Here is a 20,580-nt window from a genome sequence, read left to right as displayed (position 1 = left end):
CAGAGAGATACCTGCTTTTCACAGTGTGACAAAAACTCTTTAGGAGGGGACCGCTATTTGTGTAGCTCGCCCTCTGTTGATTAAAAAACAAACAACAAATTAAAATCAACTTAATATGGAACAAAAACAACACACTCAGTTACCAGACGATAACTCAAGAAAAACTTGTTTTATTGACTCCAAATTTTACAAATTAATCAAGTGTGATGTGTAACACAATTCTGTTGAAAATAGGGAGAAATAGTCCAACAACAAAAACAATCCAAAAGAAAATAGTCTGAAATCAGTTTATTTTATAGGATGCCGCATTCCGGTTTCGTTGCGCTTAATCTAGTATAAGGTTTCTGTTACAGTAAAGCAGATAATTAAATATTTTCGAAAAGTGAGTGTGCTATTTCTTCTTATTTACATATTTTAACTCTGTAAACGGAAAACAGTTTAATATTAATTTCCTTCGAATTCGATGAACCGGACAAAGTGATACTGTTAGTCAAAAGTCGATAGGCCTACGTTTTCCCTTCTTCTTAGTCATTAATGTAGATTCCGAATTGGCAAAACGGTAAAGGGTTCTTGTTTCCTTTTTCTGTATTCGATTTTAAAAGTAAACGGCATTAAATGATTGGTATGTACACGGATTGTTTAGTCTGTCATGCTTTGCCAATTTGCTCTTAATTATGTTGGCGCTGTCTTGGGGGGGGGGGGGACAGCGCACATACCGCGTATTACAAAGGGCTGTTTACTATTGCGACATGTTGATATTCTGCTCGCGAAGAGCTAACAATAAAGCGAGGGAACTCATTGCATTACTAAACAAGTATATTTTACAATAAAAATGGCGAACAGCGAGGTTCGTGAGTTATGCAACATCGCTGATAGGTAACCCAGAAGTGTTGGGGTTCGCTCATGCGTTGCATCATAATAACAGTCTTCAATTCCAATTTCTTGTTTACAAAACAAAACAAATTAATGTACAGTGGAATGCAACATAACACACACTGTAAAAACTGACTGCACCTCATGCATCTGTGCGCTAGCACAATTTTGTCCCCAAATCATGAACACTTGAGGCTCTCGGCAGGAAACTGAGGCCGTTGAGGTTATATTTGCAACAACACAAAAGTGACGCTCAATTGCATGCGGTGTTATATTAGGAAGTTGCCAGTTATGTATCATGGTGTACTTGAAGCACATGGGGTGACAGTCGGCTTAACCTCAGGCGCGTGTTTCAACCAACGTTGACACTTCACGTGCATCAACTTGTTCAATTCACGTGCATGACGTTGAGTCCCTTTTTACAGTGCAATAATTGCTACAAAAATTAATGATCGATCACACCAGAAACAATAGTGAGATACAAACATAATGTATTTGGCTTAATGAAAATCAGAATGCACTCCATACGTCTACTCTCGGCCACTACTTGCAAAAAATGGAGAATTTCCAGTTTTGTATTTTAAAGAGTTTTAATGTGTGATTACAAATATCAATGAAAAACAGGTAAATATCTAATCTGCTTGAGTAATTTGAAACTCTAAAAGTCTTCCAATTCAGAAACTTTGAAAATAAAGTATTTCTTTCATCATCTTAGCCAATGCAAGACACTGTGATAGACTGTTTGACATCACACTTGACTGCTATCGAAAATGTTAGAAAATTCTTTCAATTTTCTTTGAATCCATATTTCAATAAATCAATCAATAACTCTATATTCCACATAACAGTATGTAACAGATTTATCACGGATAAAATGAAGATACATTTATCTTTGATTTTAAGATAAATGTGGATGGAGGTCCTCCGAAAAGCAGAGCTTGTCGAGTTGGGGCCCTCATATTAATTCAAGTTTCTCCACATTATTATAAAGGCCTACATAATGACACTTACACATTGATAAGACAAAACAATATGATTAGTAACAGAAATAAGGAACACATAATCGAAACCTGTAACCAGTAACCCGTGAGATTTCATCATTTTCCAAATAATTATTCATTAAACAAGTATTATATTTACGTTTAAATAGAGACTAGACTGCATGTACTTTTTAAGGAAGTGTCCAATGAGTTCCATAGCTTAGGACCCTCATGCTTAGTTTTGGTTGCAAGCTTGATGGTGCAAAGGAACGATGGAATTCACTAAACTGTCTTGTAAAATGATGATGAATTGTATCACTTTTTTTTTTGAACACTGAACAAATAGATTTTAGGAAGTTAGTATTGATGCATGAGGGTAGCTAGCTGGGAAGAATATCACTGACTTTTAATGTTTCACAGTGATAGAACAGAGAATTACTATGTTCTTGAAAAGAGGTCACATATAATTTACACATAACCTTTTTTGAAGTTCAAAGGAACTTCAAAATACAACATTTGCAAACATCACAAAACGAAATGATCAAATTATCACAAAATACCTTACTGGATTGTTAGGGAATGACAGTCTAAATCATCCTGTAAAATCATGGCTGCAATTGATTACACACCTGTATAGGGGTACAAGCCTGCTAGACTGATTCTCTGACCTTACAATTCACCAAAGTCTATAAATCGCTCCGTCTCATCTTAAGTGGTGTACGAGAACATGATTGGTTTTCTTGGTTTTCCCAGTATCTACAAGCCTAAAACATGAAACAAGTCAGTTTAACAATATTTGCTATAACATAATCCTCCAAATCCATTTATTTCTGAAAATTGCAGCAAAAGCAAATGTTGTACATTCACTTTAAGCATTCCAATGCCACCATTGCCCCATACAATATGATATGTATGGTAAGACTAAGGCATTGTCTAAATTCAATAAATATCATGTGTGAAGAATGCTGTTAGCTTACATATGATGCCCATATTTCTGGATATGACTGAGCAGATATAATTAATGCGCTTTTTCCATGAAAGGTCTTGGTCAATATCCAATCCCAGAAATTTAGTGGAATCAGGGTGTGTAATAGTAGTTGGTACTTTTTTTGGGTAGTCTTGATTTTCAACGGATATAATCCCGAATACAGTTGCTTAGGCAACCGGTATCCCCGGCCCCTTTGATGCTGGGTCCGGGACAAAACAATGATTCCATCACTCTCAGTTTTTTTGTTTTAAATCGATCTTCACATCGATCTTCGCACCAACGTTTATACAAATTATAAACAAAACATCAACAATTTTGGTTTTAGTAATCCCAAAACCAGTCGAATAGCCATTTCTTTCTACGGTATTTACACAAATATACAATTGTCTGGCCAACGTGTCTATAAAAATATAATTTTATTTACAAAAATATACACGTAGTTGCCAACAGTGGTTGGATTAATCCCAAAAGTACTCGAATGTTACTCACTGTTTTAACGTTATACATAATTATATACTTGCATGCATGTTATTTCGCAAACAAGTTTCAACTTCAACTTGTGAAGGAAATGGACCAAACCACACATACAGCCTCAGTGTTTGATAGGAAATCAACGAGTACCATACATCCACTAGGTTTTCAAATCAACGATGTTTTCTTGCACACACGTTCAGGTTTGATCGAAGCCTATTATAATTTTGTTTGCCATTTTAAAATGTTTTGCAGATGCACAATCGGCAAATCAGATTTGACCCGAATCCAGGTCAGAGTTGACCTGGCACTTTTCCGGGTCAAAATTACACTACTTTCCAGCTAGGGCAACCCTTCCAGCCATTTGACCCAGATGATCCTCATTTAGACTAAAATAATTGTGATTTTGACATAGAAATTCTGCTTTCTGCTTTTTACATGCATTAAAAACTGTAATTTTGACCCAGAAGTGTGTCGGGTCGAATCTGACAGGGATTCCAGGTCGAATCTGACCCGGGACTTATAAGAGTGTAAGTTTGACTTTGATGGCAAACCACTGTATCAAACGTAGAGGGTGAACAGCTAATTGTCTTACACGCAGCGTGACCCTGTACTGTACTGACGATCTGAATCGAGAATGTACCATATTTATGTTTAAATTGCAAGCAGGCATTCTGGACTGAGACATTATTTTTTTAGTGATCCGAGTCCCCGATTTCAGAGTGTTAATAAATAACACGTCGAATATTAACTCGTCCAAGTTTCCAGGACTATCCCTTCTTTTGTAATTTTGTTCAGCACACTTAAATATTCTCAAATTTCATTTTGTATTTACTTTTTGATATTTTCTTGTAGAAATTGTTTCTTTGTATGGAAAATGTCCACACTTGGAGTTTGTTTTTATCACCAATCCATATGAACCTTAAGTGACGGGCTGCAGGACTGTAGGCCAAACTTATCCAATCCACCAAATATATAGTTGCCACTAAGGTACAAGTCAGTCAGACTGGGCATGTCACTTACAGCCGTGGCAATGTGTTTCATGTCTGTCGGTGACAATTTGCACCAAATGAGGTCCAGCTTCTTTAAGTGTTTCATTTTCGGTAATTCCTTGGCCCACAATAATCCGCCAAATGGGTTGCCAGAGATGGCCAAGTCAGTCAGACTGGGCATGTCACCTACAGCCGAGGCAATGTGTTTCATGTCTGTCGGTGACAAACGGCAATATCTCAGGTTCAGCTTATTTAAGTGTTTCATTTTCGGTAATTCCTCGGCCCACAATAATCCGCCAAATTTGTTGCGGGCGATGATCAAGTCAGTCAGTCTGGGCATGTCACCTACAGCCGAGACAATGTATTTCATGTCCGTCTGTGACAAATCGCAACTTCCCAGGTTCAGCTTATTTAAGTGTTTCATTTTCGGTAATTCCTTGGCCCACAATGATCCGCCAAATGTGTTTTCAGAGATGTTCAAGTCAGTCAGACTGGGCATGTCACCTACAGCCTTGGCAATGTGTTTCATGTCCGTCCGTGACAAACCGCAAACAGCCAGGTTCAGCTTATTTAAGTGTTTCATTTTCGGTAATTCCTTGGCCCACAATGATCCGCCAAATGTGTTTTCAGAGATGTCCAAGTCAGTCAGACTGGGCATGTCACCTACAGCCTTGGCAATGTGTTTCATGTCCGTCCGTGACAAATTGCAACGTCCCAGGTTCAGCTTCTTTAAGTGCGTCATTTTCGGTAATTCCTTAGCCCACGACTCAGCCAATTCACTCAATATCTCGTTTTCATCAAGGATCAAGTCGGTCAAGCTGGGCATGTCACCTACAGCCGAGGCGATGTATTTAATGTCTGTCGGTGTCAAATCGCAACCTGCCAGGTCCAGCTCATTTATGTGCGTCATTTTTGGCAATTCTGTGGACCACGTTGAAGCTGTTCCACCCAATTTGTAGTTGTAAGCAAGACTCAAGTGAGTCAGGCTGGGTATGTCACTTACAGACGAGGCAATGTGTTCAATGTCTGCTGCCTGTAGTTTGCATTCCCATATTATAAGTTTGATGAGGCTTGTCAAGTGTTTGATGTGTGGGGCCCATTCTACAGCTCTACCTCCCAGCCCATCACAAATGCTTAAGTCAATACAGGTCAACTGTTTGTTGCATTTCAGTTCGGACAGAATTTTCCCAAGAGCACTATTTCCCAGAGGACATTCATCGAGCTTCAAGATGCTGAGGTTTTTCATGTAACCCAGGGCGAAGGCCAAATCACTGACCGAAGATGCGCTCCAAACCTGAATACATTTAACGCACGTCAGTTGTGCTTTGCCGCTGTCGGACCTACAGATGATTTCAAGAAAGTATACAAGACTGTGGGAATCGTTATTGTTACGCACTTCGATAGTTGATGGGATATGCGTGTTGCTTGTGAGACCCCGTGGGACCCTTTCTGACTGGCTTTCAAAAAAGCAGTTTCGACAAATCGTATTTATAATGTATGATTTGAAGCTGTGCTTATCCTCATCGAACTTACTACGGCCAAGCAAGTTTACGATGTCGGTCATGCATTCCTCATTGTCACCAGAGCAAAAACGCAAAAGGTACTCGTTTGAAATAACGCGATCTATTGTTGAACACAATGGCTCCAAACTGCGCTGAAATTCGCCTTTCTCTAAAGTCTGCAAGTATTTCGCGGCACAGTATTGTTGCATAGTATGCATGAATTGTATGCTGTTGTGGGATTTGAGGTTTTTGACAACACTATGCTTGGTTAGGATGCCTGCTTTTAGTGCCAGGTGTAGCGCCTCCGGTTTAAACTCATCTTCTTGAAATGAGAACTGGTCACTCATGAGTCCACGCAGCGCAATTTGTCCTATTTCGATCGGTACTGTTTTGGATACGTTTGATATGTTTGGCTTTCTCTTTTTTGCATCCGGTGGTCTTTCCCTGTCCTCGTCTTTTGTTGAGAACATGTGATCAACTGCCTTATTGAAGAGGCGTGAAGTCGTTTTGGGGAGTTGTTCATTCTCCCTCCACAACAAGCACATAAGCAGCAGCAACATAGGTATCTTAGCAAAATCACGCAGCGTGTTGGACATTTCAACGCTTTTGATTAGTGCGTTGCTATTATCAATATCAGCATCTTCTTTGAAGAATTTTCGAATGTATTCATTAACATCCTCCTTGGCAAACCCCAGAACCTCTACGTGTGTGCAAGGATTTTGCACAAGTGATGTTGACATCAGTGTCTCAAGACGAGAGGGGCGGGTCGATACACATATACAACAATGACGGTATTTCTTTCTATTCAGTGCTTTTAGGATAGAGCCAAACGAGGCTTCATTGAGTGTTTTCGTCATCATTTCATCAAAGCCATCCAAAAGAATCAAGACCTCATTTGGTTCGGCCTGGATGACTTTTTCAAGTTCATCTTTTTCTATTCCTGAATCTTCATCTAGAAGTTGATTTAACATGGATTCAACAAGATCAGATTCTTGACGCAGGGCACACATCTTTAAAAGAAAAACGAGATGGAATCTTTTCAGGAATTTGCTTTTACCCTCAGCCCAGTCGTTTACAATCTTATCAAAAATGGTTGACTTCCCGACCCCCCCTTCGCCAACAAAAATAAGGCGTTTGATGAGTTTCTTAGTTCGTTTCTTTAATCTGAATATTTTGGCATACTCTATTGAGTTTACAATTTCTCCTCTTTGGCTACTTTTTGTAGCAGTTTTCCCTGTAGGCGTACAGACAACTGCTACCCCTTCCCGTGTTTGTAACCGTACTTTGGTGTATATACTAGCTATGTGCTTTTGGTCATTAGCAACCCCAGGCAGCAACTGTACGTAACTGCCTGTTGTTTTATAACGTTCCTTCAAAATGTCCCTAGTCTTGTTACCGACATCTTGGTAGCTAGGAGTCCCCAGCCTTGGTTCTTGGTCTGGTCTCTCACTAAGCTGAGGTCTGGGTGCAGGCACTCCTATTCAGATCAAAACAAGCAACATGAATCGCTTCAATAAATTTTTTCCTGAAAAAGAACGAATAGTCTTCCAAAACAAAGAACATAACAAAAGGGAATTTCCATTGGATTGGGATTCTCAGGGGCGTAATATCCCCCCGGGGGGGGGGGATGGGTGTATATATACCCCCACTTTTGACCGGGGGGGGGGGGGGGGGGGGGAATGGGCTACCGAATCATTCCCCAAACTTTATCGTGATGAGAAAAAAAATGTGGATTTGTGGATTGAAACCTCCCAACAACCCAAAGGTATTACTGAAAAGTGGAGAAACAAAGTAATAAAGCTTTTAAAAAGCGCCGTTTTGATGTATAAGCATGAGTGTACATATTGATATACATCTATATCTATATCCTGAAGAGCGCCCCCTAGTGTAATATGGTGTCCAGCCGCAGGCCCCCCCCCCCCCCCCCCCCCCCCATTTTTAAAATTTCGACGGCTGGGCAGTTTTTTGGATTTTTGTCATCCCCCATCTTGCCGGCACAGATTTATGCCATTGGGATTCCAGTCCGTTAGTAAAGTATGGCTTGAGAAGCAAATTTGGAATGGTTTTACTTTTATATTGCACTGCATGCCATGGGACGGTGGTATTCTCTGTTGTGTCCTTGCTAAATGTTGCCTTAAAGTAACTTTTTGACACGGATCAAAAATACATTCAGACACAATTAAAGCCGGTAACCGCAGTGGTTCAAAAACTTGATTGGACACCACTATCCCACGATTGACTAAGATGATAATAATAATCATTATCAACATCATCTTCTTGTGGTGATCACTACATGTTTAAAACTCCAAATTAGTCATATTGGATTCTTATTGAAAAGTTACTCAGTCAATCGCAATAAATGACCCCTTATGTTGTTCACTTATACTAACCATCTTTATCCATATGTTTTTCCCGAGCAGTATCATTATTCCATTTGTTCATGTCTTAATCAAAGTCAATGTGCGATATCTGTTTTTTAGATATGGCACTTTGACAAACAATAGGGGGCGCTATTTGGCGCGGGTACTTTAATATAGAAGAACAGAATACCGGTCATAATTCTAAGACTGTTACCTCTTCCTATTTTGCCCAGCATACCTTGAACAGGCTAATACATCTACCAAATAAATTGACGACATTTGCAGTCTCTTTTGTTTACACATGAGCATTTGATTCAAGATATCAACCAAAAATGTAATTAAAAAAATCAGATTTGAGTACCTGGTCCCTGTAATGGGAAGATGTTAGTGATACTAACTCCACGTGCACCAACAACAAAAGAATTGTGGCTACCGCTGACTTCACTGATGTTTCCGATGGTTCCAGTTTGTTGTGAGGTATCTAAAATCAGAAGTACGAATATCATCTGTAGTTGTCACGTTCTTGGAAAACCGTGGATTTTAACGAAGCCAGAGTGAGTCAAAATCTAAATAACATTAACTCTGATTCTTTTCTTAAAAGCAACCAAATTATTTAGATACACAAACGAAGCATGTCTAGCAAGAGCATGTTCTTCCACTCATCCAAAAAACAATGAGATCGATTGACGCTATCCAAACTTATAAATCGTAAAAGAACCTTTTTTTTAAACGTGTCTATGGAATGCCACTTTAAAGTATAACGCTGTTATTCAAATATGATGTACATAGCAGTGGGTACCTCATAAACTATTATAATATGGAGTTTTGCGTCGGGGTGATGTAAATCAAATAGTTTATGCGGTACCCGCTGCTATGTACATCAGATTCGAACCAGCCAACCGATCCGTTAGCTTGGTGGTCGAGTGGTAAGACATCTGCACTAGAAAGCAGGAGGTCGTGGCTTCGAGTCCCACCCGAGTGATTTTAATATATACTCGGGAGGTAACACACTGAGTAAACAGTGTTTAAACGTCGGTGAAGGGCAAAACCTAATGTCGATTTACATCACTCCGACGCAAAAAGCTCATGGTGTATAATTATTCCCTTTAAAAGAAGATCTTTCATTTTCATCTGACCATTCAAAGGAAAAGAAGTACATGAACAAAATCAGGCTATGACTCAAAAAAAGTTCAGGTACGTTTATAAATGAATCCTAGCAACCAGCTACAACGTACTCACCTGTTGCAGCTGAGGGGACAGGTATCTGATGAGCCTCCCGTTGCATCGTGGTAAGGACATCAGTCCGTTGGTAGGCTGCTTCAGATTGTTGCATCGTGGTAGGGACATCAGTCCGTTGGTAGGCTGCTGCAGATTGTTGCATCGTGGTAGGGACATCAGTCCGTTGGTGGGCTGCTGCAGATTGTTGCATCGTGGTAGGGACATCAGTCCGTTGGCTGGCTGCTTCAGATTGTTGCATCGTGGTAGGGACATCAGTCCGTTGGTAGGCTGCTTCAGATTGTTGCATCGTGGTAGGGACATCAGTCCGTTGGCAGGCTGCTTCAGATTGTTGCATTGTGGTAGGGACATCAGTCCGTTGGCAGGCTGCTTCAGATTGTTGCATCGTGGTAGGGACATCAGTCCGTTGGCGGGCTGCTTGAGATTGTTGCATCGTGGTAGGGACATCAGTCCGTTGGCAGGCTGCTTCAGATTGTTGCATTGTGGTAGGGACATCAGTCCGTTGGCAGGCTGCTTCAGATTGTTGCATCGTGGTAGGGACATCAGTCCGTTGGCGGGCCTTTATTAGAGCGTGTGTTACCCATGGTACTTTGGATAGCCCGGCCTCAAGAGGAAGTCCTGTTTGTCAATGATTAATGAAAAGCTGTGTCACATATGTTGCTCTTTGGTAGGTAAACTTGTGAATCATATTTACGGATGTTTAAACACATCCAAAACCACTAAGAAGGTGAAAGGCAAGGCAAGGCAAGCCTAGTTTGGCTACTTGGGACTCTCAATAAACCTGATTGGCATTCGCATCATAGGTAAGTTAAGGCGCTTGCCTCTCACCACTGTGGCCCGGGTTCGATTCCCGTCTCGGACCATATGTGAGTAGAGTTGTGCGTTGATTCTCTTCTGTGCCACAAGGTTTTTTTTCTGGGCTGTCCGGTTTTCTTCCCTCCGCAAATATCAACACTTTCGATCAATTGCTGTGCTCCATGGTCACACACAGGTTATAGGCCTATGGCGGCTCGACCACAATGTATCCGCGTCCTTCGCAACAGAGGTCCTAAGCTGCGAGTAAGGACGACTAGCCTCACAAATTATTCTTATTATACATTGCATCATGGGTATGGATGACAAACAACCAATGCAGTTCATGCACAAACCTACGAGGGCAGTGAACCAGTCATGCATTAATTTTTTTAATAGTTTTTCATAAACTGATCATCAATTCAGCCATTAACGCACAGAAATTAGAAACAGGCCAGTACCAGGTAAGTTGTAAGTAAACAGGTAAGTTGTAAATAAAATTCACTTTTTAAACTTTAGAAATACAAGAAATAATATTGAAATTTCTTTCCAGGTAGGCTCAAACATCAGGCACGTATGTTTCAGCCGCTCATTTAGTTTGCGCGCATGCGCACTCAACATATGAAATACTGATAATCAGCAAACACGGATGCCTGCGGTCGCAGTTTGACCCACTGAAGTATCGGTCAACATCACGCTTGAAGAACTTTGATAAATTTTTCTTTCCACGTGGACAGGAATTTAAGGCAATCAAAGTCACTTTTGCAAACCTTAGCGCAAAAAAACAGAGAGTATTTGATGCATTTTTTTTGTTTTTCCGTGTCGTGTAGTACGAAAATATTGGGTCACAAATTCAAAACAGGCGACAGTTTAGGGGATAATTTTTCAGTTTTGCCGAGTAATTGTAAACTTGTCTTCACTGAAAAATGGTAAAAGATGCCATGGAAAGTGCGATGTTTAAATATCATTTAAGTCGGAAACCGTTTCAATGAGAAAAGTAAGGTCTCACGTTATACATTTTTTCGTTGAATGTAACGTTAGTGTGCACGTACCTGTACACAGACCCTGCGGGAATCTGGTCCGTAAACATGGCTAGCCACGCACGGCGCTCCGTTTGTATTAATCTTTCGACGCGTTGGCAAATAAATGTATACATTTAACTGAAACGATTTACAACTGACTGGTTCCCGCCCCTAAAATGCAAGTACGATCACAGAGGGCACTGGGACCAGTGTATTTGTGCACGAAGCTTTCAAAATGGGTTTACTCGAAAAATGACGATTTTTATAAGCTACAGGTTTCCTTCTTACATCAAATCACCTGTAAAATGATAATAATCTATCATCCTTTCCGATGGTACTACGGCTGATCTAAGGTAAACCCGGAAAATTGTCAAAATGTGTAAACCAAAGTCAAAAGCGAAAGATTTTTTTCCTTTTCATTTTGTACGTTTTTTGTCCATAATTATTGGTTTTTTTTATATTTTAAAAGGTTTTTAGCGCCGTTACCACACTGTAGAGACAATTTATATCTTTGTTCACTTGGTCTACTGATAATTTTTGGTTTGAATCATCTTTTAAGTACGTTTGAGAAGGATACATTTTAAGACATGGAAACCAGACAATCATTCAGTGCGTCGTCTGCTACCGCTCTTTGCAAGCCGACGACACGGAGGAAACCATTGCGCATGCGTGAGAAGACGAACTAAATGCACACACGGTCTATGGGGCTGAAACATACGTGCAGGCCCAGTGGGAACAGTTGTGATTGGTCAGTGTTGGAGCTGTGAGCTTGAAAGGTTGATTGTGATTGTGGGAGGTAATATTCATACATGTTCTGATTGGCCAATATTGGCAGGGTCATACATATTCATAGAGCAATGAAATTGGTGTCTAAAATGGATTCCCTGAAACTTTTTTCATTCTGATCCATAATCTGATTTTTTTTTTTAATTAGGCCTAATCATGTTTCAAGTAAGGCCTGTCAAATGCAACAATGTTTAAATTTTTATAAATGATTGTCAATGAATTGTGCAGCCTCAAGCAGTCATTTTTATTCAGTTTACCTCTTATGTTTTAATGTGTTTTTTTTCATCAGTACTTTGGAATATAATGGCATTTTCTTAGCCGTAAGTCAGTCTTTTCATTGTCTTATATGGAACTAGCCCCATTAAAGAGGTTGTGGAATGCTCGAAGACATTTCCGTCATTTTTCGGGTAAATGTAGCCTAAGGTGTGATGAAATAAAAACGACTATTGTTTCTGTCATGAAATGAGTACAAAAGGTACTTTTGAGAGCTGTTTTTCAGGTCCAGTTTCGACCCGAACGTGCAACTTGTGTAAATGTCGTCGTTGCGGGCAGCAAACAAAACACAGTAAATCGTGACGTAATAAACAGGACTCCCGATGCAGAGTAGCATAAACGAGTCCTATTTATTACATCACGATTTACTGTGTTTTGTTTGCTGCCCGCAACGACGACATTTACACAGTTGCACGTTCGGGTCGAAACTGGACCTGAAAAACAGCTCTCAAAAGTACCTTTTGTACTCATTTCATGACAGAAACAATAGTCGTTTTTATTTCATCACACCTTAGGCTAAATATACCCAAAAAATGACGGAAATGTCTTCGAGCATTCCACAACCTCTTTAATGTTGCTGAAATACTCACCTCGGTATATTATTATCCGCCACAAAACTATGATACCCACATGCGTGGAACGTCACGTTGCTGGGGAGCAGAAAATCAAAATAAGTTTGGAATTATTTTGTCAGTTTATATTCACCCAATCCATTCTACAACTGCTTATTAACAACAAAAGGTTGGACCTGAAGGTAAAAAGCAATGTACAGGGGTCCAAACAGTTTTGTCATTTTCTCTCAATTCCTCCAGGATATGTCCCACCTGTCATTGGGAAAGTCTCTGAAAACATCTTGTGCATTTCGAACTGTAAAAGGGAATCGGAAACCAGCTGAAACTGGTATCCGCCATAAAAGCTGCGCTAGTTCCCTACTCCCTATTATCGTTTGCAATGCACATGCTTTTACAAACGTGATCCAGTCTACTCATTATCATAATCGATGCATCGCGCGCGCTCGGTAACAGAATCGCACTCGGGATACGGGGACCATCGAATGTACGCTGGGCATGTAGAAGAACTCGCGTCGTTCAAACATTAAACACGATCGGAAATTTAACGTGTTCAAGATCGAGAGGGGAGCTCTCCAAAATGAACGGAAAATTTCACTTTTTTTCCGGATCGTAAGTAAACTTCAGTACAACCATCTTAATTATCGATGTCTACTTGTACCTCAGGTGGCATATCTAGTAATTTGGAGGCCGTTTTGGAGGTGAAATCTGATGTTTTTTGTTGGAAAATGTTGGTTTTTGGGACGGTGTTGTCCAGCTCGCGGTATTAGCTTGGACCCTAGCTTGAGTAACTCCAGCTGACATGCTCATATTCATTTACATGTGAATGAATATGAACATGTCAGCTGGAGTTACTCAAGCTACTTGGACCCTACTATCGCCAGACCATGTCCAAATGTAGTCCGAGTAACTTGGACCCAACTTATCGCCTTTTTTTAACATTTGGACATGGTCTGGCGATAGTGGGGTCCAAGCTAATACCGCGACCTGGACAACATCATCCTGTCACTGTCCCAAAAACCAACATTTTCCAACAAAAAAACATCAGATTTCATCTTCAAAACGACCTCCAAATGACTAGATATGCCACCTGAGGTACAAGTAGACATCGATAATTAAGATGGTTGTACTGAAGTTTACTTACGATCCAGAAAAAAAGTGAAATTTTCTGTTCATTTCGGAGAGCTCCCCTCTCGATCTTGAACACGTTAAATTTCCGATCGTGTGTAATGTTTAAACGACGCGAGTTCTTCTACATGCCCAGCGTACATTCGATGGTCCCCGTATCCCGAGTGCGATTCCGTTACCGAGCGCGCGCGATGCATCGATTATGATAATGAGTAACTTGGACCCAACTTATCGCCTTTTTTAACATTTGGACATGGTATGGCGATAGTGGGGTCCAAGCTAATACCGCGACCTAGACAACACAGTCCCAAAAACCAGCATTTTCCAACAAAAAACATCAGATTTCACCTTCAAAACGGCCTCCGAATTACTAGATATGTCACCTGAGGTACAAGTAGACATCGATAATTAAGAAGATTGTACTGAAGTTTACTTACGATCCGTAAAAAAAGTGAAATTTTCCATTCATTTCGAAGAGCTCCCCTCGCGATCTTGAACACGTTAAATTTCCGATCATGTTTGAACGACGCGATTTCTTCTACATGCCCAGCGTACATTCGATGGTCCCCGTATCCCGAGTGCGATTCCTTTACCGAGCGCGCGCAATGCATCGATTATGATAATGAGTAGACTGGATCACGTTTGTAAACACATGTGCATTTCAAATGATAATAGGGAGTCGGGAACTAGCGCAGCTTTTATGGCGGGTACCAGTTCAAGCTGGTTCCCGATTCCCTTTTACAGTTCGAAATGCACATGTATGTGTTTACAAACGTGACTCATTATCATAATCGATGCATCGCGCACGCTCGGTAACGGAATCGCACACGGGCATGTAGAAGAAATCGCGTCGTTCAAACATGATCGGAAATTTAACGTGTTCAAGATCGCGAGGGGAGCTCTCCGAAATGAACGAAAAATTTCACTTTTTTCCGGATCGTAAGTAAACTTCAGTACAACTATCTTAATTATCGATGTCTACTTGTACATCAGGTGGCATATCTAGTAATTTGGAGGCCGTTTTGAAGGTGAAATCTGATGTTTTTTGTTGGAAAATGTTGGTTTTTGGGACTGTGTTGTCTAGGTCGCGGTATTAGCTTGGACCTTACTATCGCCAGACCATGTCCAAATGTTAAAAAAGGCGATAAGTTGGGTCCAAGCTACTCGGACTAGTCCAAATGTTAAAAAAGGCGATAAGTTGGGTCCAAGTTACTCGGACTAGTCCAGGTCGCGGTATTAGCTTGGACCCCACTATCTGACTATCGCCAGACCATGATGTCCAAATGTTAAAAAAGGCGATAAGTTGGGTCCAAGCTACTCGGACTAGTCCAAATGTTAAAAAAGGCGATAAGTTGGGTCCAAGTTACTCGGACTACCCGTCTCCCACTTATCTGAAAACGACAATACCTTTGACATCCTAATTTCACTCTTGGAGGAACCAATCTACATGGGGCGAATGGGGATGGGGCGAAGCGGGGATGGGGCGAAGCGGGGATGGGGCGAAGCGGGGATGGGGCGAAGCGGGGATGGGGCGAAGCGGGGATGGGGCGAAGTGGTTAGGGGCGAAGTGACATGGGGCGACGTGGAAATGGGGCGAAGTGTCCGACACCCGCAAGGAATACGTCCAAGTGTTAAAAAAGGCGATAAGTTGGGTCCAAGTTACTCGGACTAGAGACGGGACCGCTAGAGACCGGTCATACTAAACAGCGTCAACACAGCGTCAACACACTCCAAAGCGTCAACACAGCGTCAACACAGCGTCAACACATCCAAAATGCATTAAAATTGACAAAAGCAGTATGTAACCCATACAGTATGGACAGAAACAAGATTTGTGCTTAAAATCAATAGGTTGAACGTCTGAAAATCGCGATTTTTAGTTCAAGAAAATTGGCTCTCCGTACCGCTCCGAAATCGGCTGCCGAACACCCGCCATGTTGCCTCAGTGGCAGCGCGGACCATACCATTATTCTAAAGGGTGATAGCGTTGTACAATAAACCAACAGAGAGGGACGCGGCCGGGGTCGCCAGTGTTAAAAATATCTGCAAAGACTAACAATTTAATGTTGTGTTTACGCTGCAATTGCCTTTGCTGTTTAATTTTCTTTACTTGTTCGTTGGTATTTACATTATTGTATAAATCTTGTTTATGACAAGATAATGTCATTACCTACACACCCCTACTTGAAATGGTGTAGCCCAAGCTTTGTGCGAAGTCAAGATGGCGGACAACGGCCGTGCAAGTTAAGGTCATTTTTTTCGCGTGAAAATACGATATTTTTAACAACGAAATGGAAACTCAATCCAATGGAAATTCTCTTTTATTGTATGTTTCACAATTATATGCCCTTTCTGTCAATTCAGAATGTGTTTTGGATGTGTTGACGGTGTGTTGACGCTTCTGTCATGTGTTGACGCTGTGTTGACGCTGTCACGCCCCAACTATCGCATCGGTCCCAACTATAGTTGGGCCTGTCCCAACTGTAGTTCCACAGTTGGGCTGGCCCAACTATAGTTGGGCCTGTCCCAACTATAGTTGGGACGGTCCCAACTGTAAGTTCCATTGTTGGGCTGGCCCATCTATAGTTGGGCCACTCCGATCTTTTTATTTTGCGGTGTCCCAACTATAGTTTACATTGATGTACAACCATAAAACGTTCCCTACAGCTCTGATACACGTCTGACGTTACTGGGGACCACTAAAATTAGCTATTGATGGGGCGAATCTATAGTTGGGCCACCCCAATCTTTTTATTTTGCGGTTCCAACTATAGTGTACATTGTTGTACGATTATAAAACATTCCCTACAACTCTAATACACATCTGACTTTACTTGGGACCAATGAAATTATCTATGGGTGGGGACCATCTGTAGTTGGGCCATCGCAATATTTTTATTTGGCAGTCCCAACTATAGTTTACATTGATGTACGATTATAAAACATTCCCTACAGCTCTGCTTACATGTCCGACTTGGGACCTTTGACATTAGCTATGGGTGGGGCCCATCTATAGTTGGCCGGCCATGGCAATCTTTGAATTTTGCAAAATGTTGCTGGATAATAAAACCCAGCAGCTGGACAACTCATCCAACTAGGCAGTACCACGTGACCAGCCAGCCTTGCGGCATATGCATGCATGACGAATACACGGTGCCAGCACCGCGGAACATTTAATCCAACAAGATCTATCAAGCATGAAGCATCCGGCGCAACTCCCGTCCTAACTATAGTTGGGCCGACCCAACTGCCGCACTATAGTTGGGACAGTCCCAACTATAGTTGGGACCGATGCGATAGTTGGGGCGTGACAACGCTGTTTAGTGCGACCCCTAGAGACTACTCAAGCTATGACAAATCTACAAAACATGCATGCCAAAAACATGTCAGCTTTCTCACTACAATTTGTTGAACAGCCCTCCAAACTTCTTTCTTGCTGAGCTTCTGTCATCAGCACTGCACCTTCGAAACTGTAAAATTTACAATTTCAACGCCGTTGTCGAAGTCCACAACATAACAATATTGTTGGTGTACCCTAACGTGGCGCGCCCCCTAACGTGGCGCACTTTGGTTTTTCTCCTCTCTTGACGAAATGAACAATCCATTTTTCTTACAATTAACACTCAATAAAGGTCACACAATCCTTCGCAAATATACATACTAGATTCAAATTTCTGACGTCACGATTGCGCGTAGAAGGTCAAAGGTTTCACAGAAAGCCAGACGATCCCATAGCAAAAAGTATCAAGATGCCGTCGACGTCCAGAAACAATGGCCAAAAAAAGGTAACAAGCAGACGTTTTCTTTTAATTCAAGATTCCAAAACAATTAAACTAATTAAAAAGTAATATTATTCGTAAATGTTATCAGTATTAATGAAAAGTAAGCAGAATAATCCGAAGTTTACTGGAAATTTACCGGAACGTAAAAATAGTGTCGTCTGCTCTCAGTTGTCATGACGTCATGTACGGTAGCCTGTAATAGACATATAAAGTGAATACAATTAGGCCTAGTTTTTATGTGGCTTGGCATCACCGGTACCGTGCGGGTGCACTTTTGATTAGATATTATAATCGAGTAAATGTAGCGGATATGCAAAACGTAGAGGTAATTGACATTATATGAATATTGTTGAAATTGTTATGTATTTAAAACGTCTAGGATGCCTTTTAAATATCGTGTCAGAAATAAATTTATTATTGAAACATAACTGCTGATTTTTCTATTCTCTTAACTTGAGCTAGAGTTGTATATTTAATCATGTATTAAATTGTCTGTATTGTCATTTGTTGGTATTGTAGGCCCTACTTCTTTTTAAAAAACATTTATTCAAGTTACTGGATATTTTCATTTTTATTTTTTTAAATATTGGACGAGCGTACGTTTTTGTAACTGTTTATTTTTTTCTAAAAATCAATGTGGCCTGACGTTGCAAGTTCTTTTTCAGAGGCTAAAACAGAAATGACCATGTTTATTTTTTTATTTAAGGGTCATGTCTTTTTGCATTGCTATATTTTCTGATTTCGAGGTTCAAGAGATTTGCTTTACTTTTCAACTGTTTTTAATGTTGTAGCCGTTTGTAAACTTGTAAACACCTAAAGATCCATATTGTTTCCTGCATTTTTTTTTCACGGCAAATTGTCGTCAGGGCAAATGATCGTCATAGGCCGCCGTAGCATGGTACCAAACCATTTCAGCCAATCAGCGGCGTGCACCACGTTAGGGGACAGTTCGATAGTTTTGCGTAAGTAAGTTCTCGACAATTCTGTCGTACTCTCTGAATTTTTTTGTCATTTGTACTAAACCAAAATGAATAACAGATAGTTTTTCTGGAGGGTGTTCAATCCGGCACTAACGTGTGTAAGTCTGAACAGAATCGGCTCTTGGATTTTGAAGCAATTTGAACGGATGTCCAGTGAGTTGTCGAAGTGCGCCACGTTAGAGTACACCACCATACTCAACAGCCATGACAGCATTTCATCATGCATGTAACGAACAGCGCCCTCTTGAGGTTGCACACGCGACGCTACGGTGGCCCAAAATTAACATCGCGATTTCACTTGCACTAGTTATTATGCAGAAATGCTGCGAGTTTAGTCAGTTCATGGTCTGTTAGGCTTTGTCAATTTAGTTTTGTCTTAGCACTTTATACCACCTTTAACTCTATTCTGCATGTATGACGTACGTCAATTAATTTGTCCACGTTTAATGTCAATTATCGCTGCAAGACACATTTCTTTTGTTCTTTCTCATGGGTTATATCATCAGGATTTTTTTTCAAGGGGGGCCAGGGGGAGCATGTAGGGGCACCAATTAAGAGCGGATCTAAAAAAAACCATTTTCCCAAATTTCTAGGTCACCACAAGCGCTGCAAATTTCGACCTTAAAAAACAACAAAAAACAGTGCGGGGGGGGGGGGGGACTCTTTTGATGGCAGAGGGCCCTCTTTTTTCTTATCAATTTATTTGCATTTCATTCCTTTTTGTATTAATAACTCAAAAAACATACTTTCAGAGACACTTCCTTGGCAAGCACTGAGCAAATTTCGGATTTTGTTGGGGAAAGGGGGGGGGGGGGGGGAGGGGGATGGGGGCAATCCGGAATTTATGGGGGCACCCCCCCCCCCCCCCCCCGATTGATGGCTACTTCCGTGAACTAACGTACCCTGCCCTACTCATACATTGCCTCTAGACCTGTTCTGCAGTAGTCTATTGTATACCATGGCAAACATATAGTCTATGACATTTGAGCAGATTTGCTGATTAATATGCAAGACAACCGCATCTTGACCTCTAGATTTTGACCAATCAGCGGGCGCTTAATTTCTATTTCGGGTCTTCGGTCATTCACTGTTGTTGCGTCATAGACATGGATAAAAACAAATACCCTAGACTCACCAACAATAAACTGGTTGTGGTCACGCCGCACTCTATATTAGGCAAAAAAAAAAAATAAGTCGGTCTCTGGTCAGCGCGCCCGTCAATTTTAATCATGCGCGTCGATCTTTTTTTTTTCCAAAATGTTCCGAGGTAGCCCAAACAGCGCCCTTTATTTCCGCATCTCCTCAATTTGTTTTTTTTTTTACCAAAGAGCACCAAGGAATGGGAAATTGCACCAAGGCAAATGATCGAAAGCACCAAGGCAAATTATGGAGGACACCATGAGGACACCAAAAAAGCACCCACCCTGTCTGTACAATCCAAGCATGAAGAAAAAAAAAGGAAAAAAAAGCACACAAAAAAAGCCGTGTGGCCGCGTCAGTTCCGGAACTTTGGTCTGACCAGAGACCGACTATTTTTTTCTTTTGGCCTTATGTTACACTATACGCACCCCGCTGCTGTTGTATTACCAAACACTGCATTCGAATTGACCAATCACACTAATAGACCTGATTTGGGAATGAAATAATGTCACGATTTAGTTAAAGTCGACTCCGATAAAGACGATTTAGGAGACTTGGCTCTGTGGATAACCGGTGATACTCAGACTAGTTCTGCAGTGGCTTGAATGGGACTATTAACAATTTAAGGACAGCTGCTTCTTACGACAATACAATAAGGGCAAAATATAAAAGTGAAACAATGAAAAGTGAAAAAATGCGAAACAAT

The 20,580-nt window shown here is 41.0% G+C and overlaps 1 protein-coding gene and 1 long non-coding RNA gene across 2 annotated transcripts; both read right to left on the bottom strand.

Annotated features, from left to right (window-relative positions):
- Positions 1-131: 131 nt before the first annotated feature.
- Positions 132-9,508, bottom strand: LOC119720145 (NACHT, LRR and PYD domains-containing protein 3-like). Its single transcript, XM_038189702.1, has 3 exons — positions 9,406-9,508; positions 8,528-8,647; positions 132-7,283 (listed from the first exon to the last, which is right to left on the bottom strand). Exons 1-3 carry the CDS (start codon positions 9,497-9,499, stop codon positions 4,216-4,218), a joined length of 3,282 nt encoding a protein of 1,093 aa, XP_038045630.1. The 5' UTR covers positions 9,500-9,508; the 3' UTR covers positions 132-4,215.
- Positions 9,509-9,930: 422 nt separating this feature from the next.
- LOC119720144 lies at positions 9,931-17,491 on the bottom strand. The gene is made up of 3 exons (XR_005270070.1): positions 17,372-17,491; positions 12,866-12,925; positions 9,931-10,020 (listed from the first exon to the last, which is right to left on the bottom strand). It is a non-coding gene; the product is annotated as an uncharacterized LOC119720144 (long non-coding RNA).
- Positions 17,492-20,580: the final 3,089 nt, after the last annotated feature.

The sequence above is a fragment of the Patiria miniata genome, unplaced genomic scaffold, assembly GCF_015706575.1.
Source record: "Patiria miniata isolate m_02_andy unplaced genomic scaffold, ASM1570657v1 HiC_scaffold_9, whole genome shotgun sequence".
Classification (NCBI taxonomy): Eukaryota; Metazoa; Echinodermata; class Asteroidea; order Valvatida; family Asterinidae; genus Patiria; species Patiria miniata.
Note: the sequence above shows the minus strand (reverse complement) of the source record. Positions and strands in the feature narration are given on the sequence as shown.

Bases quoted from the DNA above. Each gene is read 5' to 3' on its own strand.
- LOC119720145 (XM_038189702.1), bottom strand. From the start codon at position 9,499: ATGCAACAATCTGAAGCAGCCTACCAACGGACTGATGTCCTTACCACG. The intron at 8,648-9,405 runs GTGAGTACGTTG...TTCTGATTTTAG, and splicing joins TGTCCCCTCAGCTGCAACAG to ATACCTCACAACAAACTGGA. The intron at 7,284-8,527 runs GTACTCAAATCT...TGATCTGAATAG, and splicing joins CTTCCCATTACAGGGACCAG to GAGTGCCTGCACCCAGACCT.